Source organism: Drosophila grimshawi, unplaced genomic scaffold, assembly GCF_018153295.1.
Source record: "Drosophila grimshawi isolate 15287-2541.00 unplaced genomic scaffold, ASM1815329v1 contig_1367, whole genome shotgun sequence".
Lineage (NCBI taxonomy): Eukaryota > Metazoa > Arthropoda > Insecta > Diptera > Drosophilidae > Drosophila > Drosophila grimshawi.
The window spans coordinates 7,303,271-7,313,011 of record NW_025062889.1 but is presented as its reverse complement, the minus strand read 5'-3'; the positions used below and the strand labels follow the sequence as shown (position 1 = coordinate 7,313,011).

General features: G+C 39.8%; 1 protein-coding gene across 2 annotated transcripts; it reads left to right on the top strand.

Moving 5' to 3' along the window:
- Positions 1-153: 153 nt before the first annotated feature.
- On the top strand, positions 154-9,531 carry LOC6560065 (high mobility group protein Z). 2 transcript variants are annotated; one of them, XM_001985962.3, is made up of 3 exons: positions 154-218; positions 8,719-8,953; positions 9,034-9,531. In XM_001985962.3, exons 2-3 carry the CDS (start codon positions 8,801-8,803, stop codon positions 9,214-9,216), a joined length of 336 nt encoding a protein of 111 aa, XP_001985998.1. In that variant the 5' UTR covers positions 154-218; positions 8,719-8,800; the 3' UTR covers positions 9,217-9,531. The 2 variants fall into 2 exon arrangements, with proteins under 2 accessions (XP_001985998.1, XP_032591122.1); XM_032735231.1 differs by lacking the exon at positions 154-218 and adding an exon at positions 2,300-2,547.
- The last annotated feature ends 210 nt before the right edge of the window (positions 9,532-9,741 follow it).

Below are 9,741 nucleotides of genomic sequence, written 5' to 3'. Positions count from 1 at the left end.
CAACGCTGTGTAGTAGTACGTACACGGTGAAGCAAACCGAGACCGATACAGCGACCGACTGACTTGAGTTTTTAGTAGAAGAAATTTTTATAAAGTGAACAAACAAAGCACTGGCAGTGCAGTGCACCAAATAGTATAACCAATCCACGAGTAATATTCGTCTGCTGACAGCAGGACGGCAATTAAATTTTTGCAAATTACGCGACATTTTCATACGGGTGAGTGAAAAGTGTCTCACTATGATTGATTTCTCATTGTTTTAACTATATCAATTGACCAAAATGCGACGCCATTGCGGCCATTTATTATATAAATTTCACTAAATAAACTTAAACGACCTAAATTTTCAACATCGCATCGGCCCTTGGCTGTGTTGTGTGTGGGCCAGTTGTATTATATCGAAAGCGCAAAAGGTGGCCCCGGCCTCTATTGGCCTGGCCTAACGTAGTAGTGTCAAAAGATCCAATAATAGTTAAAAAAATAAAAATAAATAAATAAGAAAATACAAAAATAATAATAAAAACGTGTAGCTACTAAATTCATAGAGTCTCAGAGTTCGTTTCGGTTGCGTTCGTCGCTTGTCGTTGTTCTTCTTCTAGTTGATTATTGTTGTTGGTATTGAATGAATTTAAATTTTCGAATGGCGCGCGCGTAAAATTGACGGTTATTTTTGAAAACGCTTTGTTTGCCTGCCTGCCCGATTATTTAATAGCTAATTATCTATAAATACAGTATGACAGGCAATTCCACTGAAGATAATGTAAATGCTGATCATTACGCATGAGTATCTCTGCTCCAATCCGATTCGATTATGGCTAAAATATTACAAAAATATTGCAAATGTTGTAAATTTTTTTAAAATTAATTTTTGTTTTTGTTTTATTTTTTATGAGGGGGGTTTCTTTTTGCTGGGGGAGTGGTGACGGTAAGGGGTTTCATTTGTTGTAGATTTGGGCGCGTGAGTGATGGCAGCGGGGCAAAGTGGGTTGGTAAAAAGAGGCCGAGAGGTGGGGGGAGGGAGGCGTGGCTGGTGGGCGGCATATTTGGTTATATGTGACGACGACTACGTTCATGACACGATTGATGGGCGGAAGGGAAAACCGAGGGGTAATCAAGGTAGGGGCGATGAGTGGGAGAGGGGGGGGTGTGGCGGGGTGGTGCGGTGGCAGCGGCGCCGCTGCTGCCGCGGCAAAATGCTACTGGCATTTCGTTCGCACAAAGCTCGTTCGTTCCACGCTTTTTATATGGCTGAGGCAATAAGCAGCCAGCGCGTACAGTCGCGTCAAAAATAGTTCAACATGCGCGTGTGCCTACCATGTGGAAGCAAAAGTTAAGAGTGAGAGTTTTACACTGGAGTAATGGGGTGTGAGCATAATTGGAGCATATATAATATCATATGCACATTATGTGTGATAACAACAATTTACTTTTGCTAATGCGGCTTAAAGATTTAAAAAAAATAGTAAAAAAAATATTAATAATATTATTTAAAAAAAAAATGAGATATCAAATCTAATCTAAAAAAGAAAACTTTTTTTTGCCCGTAAATTCTGTTCATATTTTTTGTACTGACTTCAAATAATTGTTCTTCTATCTGAAAATTTGTTTAAGTTCGAGTTCGATTATTCTTCCAATATTCGGCGACTGCATTGTGCATGCGCCGTACATAATCCACAGCGGAGCCGAGCTCAATTTACGGGTACGCCACTGTAGCAGCCACCGCAAAAACGCAAATTATTATTATTCTCACACACAAACGCACTGATTCGGCAGCTGTGCGCACGTAATTTGCCACCACTGTGGCCCCGTCTGCCTGCCTGCTTTGCCTGCGTTCGTTCGCTCTGCTCGTCGTTGCCCGCCTGCTGCCGTCAACGTCGTCGTTGTCGCTGCTGCTGTGCTGTTTCTGCTGCTGCTGTCGTCGTATTCGACTCGACGCTGTATGTTGGTTGGTTGGCTGGCTGGCTCGCTGGCTGTTTGACTCTCAGATACAGATACTTTAGCTGCCGCCTGCCTGTACTGCGCTCTGCACTGGGTCTCTGCTCTGCTCTGCTGTGGCTCTGCTTTGGCTCTGTGTGTATTATTTGATGGTCTCGCTGTTCACTCGTTCGTTCGGTGTTCGCCTCTCCTCGCCTCGCCTCGCCCTCGCCTTGCCCTGCCTCTGCGTGTGTATGTTTCTGCCTCTGCTTCTCTGCCTGCCTTTGCCGCCTGCCTTGCGTTTGCCAGCCTGCCTTGCGTTGCTTCGCTTCGCTTTGGTTTGCTTTGGCTTTGCCTTTGCCGTTGTCGTTGCTTGCCTGCTTGCTTGCTTGCTTGGTACAGCTGCTTCAGTTGAATTTCAGTTCAGTTTTCTATAGACACTCGCAGTACATTTTGTTCAGCGTTCAGAGTGTTGTTCAGTGCCAGTGCCAGTGCCAGCGCCGCCAGTGCGAAGCAAAATATATTGTAGACCAAGTCTCGGGCCAAGAGTGAAGCAACAACAACAGCAATAACAGCAACAGCAACAACAGCAACAGCAGCAACAGCAGCAACAACAGCGGCAGTCAAAGCAAAGTACGTACATATCAGAAATACGAGTATTTTTCATTAGTAGCCGTCGTCGTCGTCGTCGTAGTCTGTGGGTAATAATTTTTACACTGGCGTTTAGTGTTTGGCCCGTGGGGCGTCGCATTTACAGTATGTGTCAAATTAGTTGGACAACCTTTTCGATATACATATTTGATTTTTGTGACATTGCATTCTATTAGTATTTGATTGCTCGATGTTATCATTATCAATTTAATTGATTAGCATTCGAATTGTTCAGCCGCGCCTAGCGAATTGGATTTGCATTTATTTGTTTGACTTCATTCAAGTCATAATTAATTAATTATTGACTGACATATGCTTAAGGTATTCTAATTTGTCATCAAATTGTCATGCTTAATAATTGACTTAATAAATTGAAAATTGAAAGATTTGACAAACAAATAATAATTATAGGAAACTATATATGAATTATTTATTTACATAAAGTTCTTTGTTATATATTTTTACTACTTGAATATTTGAAAGTTTTTATCATTTTTGTTTACTTTTTGTAAATACATTTTTATTCTGTTTTTTTTTATTTTTTAATAATGATCGTTGTTGGTTCAATATTATTGTCCTCGAGTGTAGCTATATGCACCGGGCCCCACGCCCACTGCATTTTGGAGGCACTGAGTGCGTCTGCTTTGCATTTCGTTTTCGATTTCACTTATTGTTCTGGACCTGGTCCGGACCATGGTGGCGCCACCCACCTGTCGACGGCTTCGGTGGCAGTTGCTCAAAGCGGTGCTCCCCTGGGCTCAAACTTGAGGCATACGTACTGCATTTGTACGCCTGACAGTAGGACTGACTGACTAATTCTCCGGTGCATTGTCTGTGAGCGTGTCCAGGCATCAGTTATTGTCTATACATTTCATTGCAATGCGTCTTCTGTGGCCTTATCACATGACGGCAATTGTCGCCCATTCTTGCCGGATGTCGGTGGTCAAGTTTCCCGTACCAGTTGCCCATTTCCCATTTCACATTTCCCACTTGTCCACTTCCCGATTTTCTCATGTTTATTTTGCTTGACTCGCATTTTGCAGCTGCGTGTTTAAAATTGCCCGCCATTGTGAATTCTAACGTTTGCGGATAAAGTTTTCAAGTTGTTGACCGTGAAATATGCTTGGTAATTGAGTTTGTTGTTTAACGAGCAAAGTGGATTCTCCATTACCAACTTATAACTTTGGGGGTTGGGTTGAAATAAATGCAATTTCTTCTTCACACAAAAGTTGTTATTAGTTGACGCTGTAAGGATATATGATCATTATACGAATAACTCAAGTATCCTGATCCTTATCCTGAGTTTGAGTTGGTTTTGTTGACATATTACTTATGTTTTGGTTTCTTTAAGAAATTATAGAAACGGTTTAAAAATGAAAATTACATAATATATAATCAATATTTATTTTTTGAAGTGTATTAAGAATTATATTTATTTGCGAGCTCAAACAAACTTTGGAACCGAAGGAAACGATCGCTGTTTCTTATTTATTTATATATTATATATTTATGCATAAAGAATTAAATGAAATTGATTGGTGTTCGATCTTGGTTCAATATTAAAATTTGTATTCTCTACGTTATATTTTGACAAGTTTAAGTTTTCAGAGTACGCATTAAAATGCTAAGACTGAAATATTTTATACATTAAAATATGAAAATCAACTTTAAATACTATATTTATAAGTTCTTCTTTTAAATAACATTTTCTAAAATATATTTTATATAACTTTAGTAAAAAAAATCAACGTCACATTTAAATATCTTTAATATCGTGCGGTGCTTCTGTTTTTGCGCAATTTGAGAGATGTTCGTTGTTTATTTATTTAGTTTTGCATTTCGTGCGCGCTTTGCTTATGCACTCGTTTCGCGAACACTCGAGCACAAACTAAAAATGGCGCCAAGAGTTTGCCACACTACCTGCACAAGGGGGCCTCTCTCTCTCGCTCGCACAACGACGAGAAAGAGAGGGTAACACATTATTCCAACTGGCCGTCTACAGTTATAAAGCTTTTTTTCGCGCCATTTTCACTAGTTGAAATCCGAATAGTGCCGTGCAATAATTAATTACATCGGATTTATGAGCCACCTTATCAAAGATCTGTTTTTCAACTCAACTCCGCTGCGGCTGCCGCTGCTGCTGTTGCTGCTGACGTTGACGTCGCTGTCGACGTTCGTTAGTGTTGCCCTTGTGCTTTTTGTTGTTGCTGGTCACTTGCCGATCATCGCCTGTCAAATGAGTTATGCATGCATGTGTGTGTGTGTGAGTGTATTTGTATGTGTACATGTTGATTGTCGTTGTTGTTGTTGTTTTCGGCAAAGCTTTCGCCCTCGTTTAAAGTGTTTACTCTCGCCTTTTGTTAGCTAAACGTTGAGACAAATAAACATTTATGTGTGTGTGTGTATTCTTATCAAAACTGTTTTATACACAAATAACAAGTAACAAAAGCGAACACGAGAATTTGCGGTTTTGTAATTTGCGATTGAGCTTTATTATGCTGAATGGAACGATTCTTGTTTATAGATAAATGAGTTAAGGGCAAACAATTAACACATAAGCGAATCAAACGCCTACGTATCAAAAGTTCGAGCATATGCATTGCGTGTGCCACGACTGTACTGCATATGTGAATTACACTTTTCGAAAAAGTCGAGTCCGAAAAGTTCAACAAATTATATCAGTGAGGCTAGGCTATTAAAAGTCACCACTGTACGCGCTCTCCTAACGGTAAACGACACATAGATACACAAATACATATACATACATATAACGGTTCGTTTGCCCTGTCGACATCCACTGCGCAAATCCCTGTAAAAGTATCTACCCTAAAATGCTGTCACTGCGCACAAGCTCGAACTGAAAGTCGCATTCAGGCAGCAAATTTTACAGTTTTGTGTGGTGGTTCTGGGTGGTTCGTCGGGTGGCTCTTATAGCCAGAAACAACAACCACTAAGCACTGAGCAGCAGCAGCAGCAGCAGCAGTAGTCGCCGCAGCGCTGTCGACGTCAGCAGCTGCGTTGTTGGCATTAAAAATGCCATAAACACACAAACAAACACACACACACACATACACAATTCTCTGCTCGCACATTGAACAGATAAGCAAAGGCCGTCGCAGAGGCAGCGGTAATTTTATGCCTGCCCTATGTGTGTGTCTGCGTGTGTGTGTGTGTGTGTGTGTGTTTTTGTATTTGTATACTGTGTATACACTGCTATGCAGTGTGTACTGTATTCCTTTCAGCAATTTCACATTTTGTCCATTTGACTTTGACTGCGACGGTGACGGAGACTGTAACTGTGACGGCAGCAGCGACGCAGCGAGGCAGCGACGTCGGCTGCTTTTCAATTTTAGATCAACGTTAAAATGTCGGGCCCAGCCTGCCTCATTTTGTATGCCATTTAATATCATTTGTAGTCCTTTCCCTTGTTTTCATTTTTGGTTTAGCTGCTGCTGCTGTTGCTGCTGCTGTTGCTGTTTCTGCTGTCCCCAGCCAGTTGGTTGTGTATTATGCATGATTGTGTGTAGGAAGCCTCACCACGCTGCGTATGCGTAACGTGCACAGTTTTTAATTTGTGCGGTAGTTTCGAAATAAACAGCTCCAACTGACATACGCACAATCTCAAAGCTAATATGACTAATAAAACATTGACAGCAACTTTGTGCTCAATTTTTGATTAAATTGCTGCTGAAATCCTTTTGAGGAAAACAAATGCTTTTCTTTGCTATTATTTAAGCTAGATTAAATGCTGGCAGATGCAAGGAAATTTTCAACTATCTGCCAAGGCACAAGAACTTTTCTATCTTATACTTATTATGTCTATCAACATCTATATAGAAAAACAGTTTACAATAATAAGAGTTTGCTCCTCGAAGGTATGCAATTAAAAAAAAGACACAACTGGTCAGATGGCTTTATGAATATTTAAATATTTATTAAGCATAAATATTTATTAATATTTACTAAGTTAATATTATCATATTGTGTTTAGACTGTTCCACAAAATAATACAGCATACTTGTAGGCGCACTCGTCCTATGACAACTGCTAATCCAAACTTCTTCAACTTGCTTAGTATGACATATTAAGCTTTAAGTTGCTGTTGCATAAATAACACAATTCGCCAGTGCCTCGTTACCTATATCCTATATCTGCATCAAATGCTACACCTAACAATTTCTGACAGCCTCTAGCCACACACACACACACGCATATTCTTCGCCAGACAAAATGGATTTCGCTTTCGATTTTGTAGGTGACTTCTACTACAGTCCTGTATATAAATATATGTATATATATATATATATATGTGTGTGTCTAGTGTGTATTGTGTGTATATGCGTTGGAGGAATCTTTTGGTGTTACCCCCAATGTGAGAAATGCCAACGCGTAAGCTCATGCAGCAGGCAGTCTGCCGCTGTTGCTGTTGCCGTTGTTGTTGCTTTGTGCATCACGTGTTGCCGCCTCGTGTGGCGACATTGACAACGTCATTGCGTATGGGTTTGTGTGTGTGTGCATCTAGTTGGAAGGGGGCAACCCATTACATTGTTTGGGGACCAAGTCTGCGGGCATAACAGTTGCTGCACAGTTACGCGAGTCAGATACTAACAACAACTTTGCCGCCATTTTCCTGTTGCTGCCCATAGATACATTGGCATGTGGGTGTATGTGAAGAGTTATTGCATGCAGCTAATATGCGCAGTGGCTGCTGCTACTCGCCTGCTGGTTGGTTGTTGGTTGGTTGACCAGTGCGTGGATTTGTCTACATGATTGATATGACTGTAGTCTTGCCAGCTTGCCCCTTTGCCACCTTGCCAGCTGGCCAGCTTGCCACCTTGCCAACTAAGCCAGGCAGCAACCCGTGCTTGCTGTCGTTGATTTATTGTTGCTGTGCTCCCTAATCATCAGTGCTGTGTGGTTTTGTTAACCCACATTGCCACATTGTCAGAGCTTCTCGACAGCAACAACATCATCATCGTCATCATCATCGTCATCATCATCATCATCATGGTCGTCTTCGTCATCGTTATCGATGTTCTCGTTGTTGGCTGTCTCGTGCGCATTGCGTTTGTCAGTATTTCTGAGTATTTGGGTCAAGTGCATGGAGGCAGTTGTCTGTTGCTGCTGCTGCCGCTGCTGACTGCTGCTGACTGACGACGATGACGACAACAGCAATGATGATGTTCATCATGATCAGGCTGATTCTGTAACATTTGCATAACGTTTACGTCGTTTCTGGCATGGCTTGTTCACAAACCAATACATTATTTACTGGGTGTTGTTGATGGCTTGCTGTTCTTTTCTTCAACTTGACAAGGAGAATGCATATTTCTTTATTCTTATATTTGAGCTGGCACATCAAATTTAATAGTTTTTTTTCTTCAATATATTTCACAACTCAACAAAGTGTTTTAATTGTGCATCTAACAAATTGATTGTTTTATATATACATAATTAAAATCGCATGCCTATGTGCTCGACAGATACTTATGTATATGTGTAAATAAAGTGCATTGTCCTGATTTTACATATGTACAGGTATTGCTATATACCGCAATGGATTGGTCCTTGGTCCAAAACCTCAAACCCAGTCTTGCCCCGCACAATTGCATTATTGAGTAAATTATGTGTAAAATACATAAAATCATGTGTAAATTATGTGCAAAATACATAAAATCATGTGTAAATTATGTGCAAAATACATAGTCATGTGTATATAATAATCGAGTTTATGTACACATTAAAAATGTTGCCGTCTCTATATGCTGCATCTCCATCTACCTGTGTGTGTGTGTGTATAAAGTGTGTACAGTTGCACTCACAATGTGCATACGAATATTTGATGAGCATTTTGTGCATTCGATATGCAATTATTGAATATTTAATGTCGATTTCAGAAAACAGAAAAAATGGCGCAAACCGTGAATTAAAATTGCGTTCAACTCAATTCAATATTTAACTGACACACAAATTGACAAACAATTCAGGGGCAATTGTGCGTTTCAATATGGCCTTCAAAATCCAAAAACAATGATTTTGTCAAATATCAAATAGAAATGACAATTAACTGTCAATAAATTTGTAAAGATTACTTTTGAGTTGTAGGCAATTTCGGATTGTTTTTTACTGAGCATTTTCTTTCATTCGTTACAGAACACAAAACTCGCCGAGAAATCTGGTATTAAATTCGAGTTGAAACCACCGTAAAAAGAAGTAAAAAACGTCAAAAGCAAATATGAGTGGAGAACGCCCGAAGCGTCCGTTGTCGGCATACATGCTGTGGCTCAACGAGAACCGCGAAAGTATCAAGAAGGAAAACCCCGGCAGCAAGGTCACAGATATTGCCAAACGTGGCGGTGAACTGTGGCGCGGCTTAAAAGACAAGACCGTAAGTGAATTATGGCTATATTGTTGCTAATGTCTTGCATATATTTATATATATATATATATTTGTGTGTACTTGAATAGGAATGGGAACAGAAAGCGATCAAAATGAAGGAAGAGTACAATAAGGCGGTAAAGGAGTATGAGGCAAATGGTGGCACCGATTCGGGTGCGCCCAAGAAGCGAAAGAAGGTTGCCGCCAAGCCCGCCAAGAAGGCCAAGAAGAAAGAGTCCTCCGAGGAGGACGAGGAGGATGAGAGCGAGTAAATGCAAATTGCAGAAGGCTCGCTATCAGTTTTAAAATACATTTTACTAATGTAATTTTTTAAGTGACATAAAAACAAATGAAAAACAATTAAGAAAAAAACAAAAACAAAAACAAAACAAAACAAAAAACAACAAAAACAAAATGAAAACAAAATGAAAATGAAAACCTTATACCTTTAAATATGCACTTAAAACAAACCACACCAACAACCATAATATAAGTTACAAGATAATTTCCAGTCAAACACAAACAAAAACAAAACACAAACAAAACAAAACAAAACAAAACAAAAAAAAAATGAAAACTTACAAAAAGAAAAAACAAAAACTAGCAACTGTTTCTTTATAGGTTTGTACGTATGATGTACATATGTATGTATTTACTATGTCATTCGATCGCGTCTCTATCAATTCCTCATTCGCCGAGTGGAGATCGATGCATTCTCCATTCAGGTCTCCACTCCTTTTCAGCACATCAGCAATATGAGGTTATTATTATTATTACTATTATTATTTTTATTTCGT

Bases quoted from the DNA above. Each gene is read 5' to 3' on its own strand.
- LOC6560065 (XM_001985962.3), top strand. From the start codon at position 8,801: ATGAGTGGAGAACGCCCGAAGCGTCCGTTGTCGGCATACATGCTGTGG. The intron at 8,954-9,033 runs GTAAGTGAATTA...GTACTTGAATAG, and splicing joins GCGGCTTAAAAGACAAGACC to GAATGGGAACAGAAAGCGAT.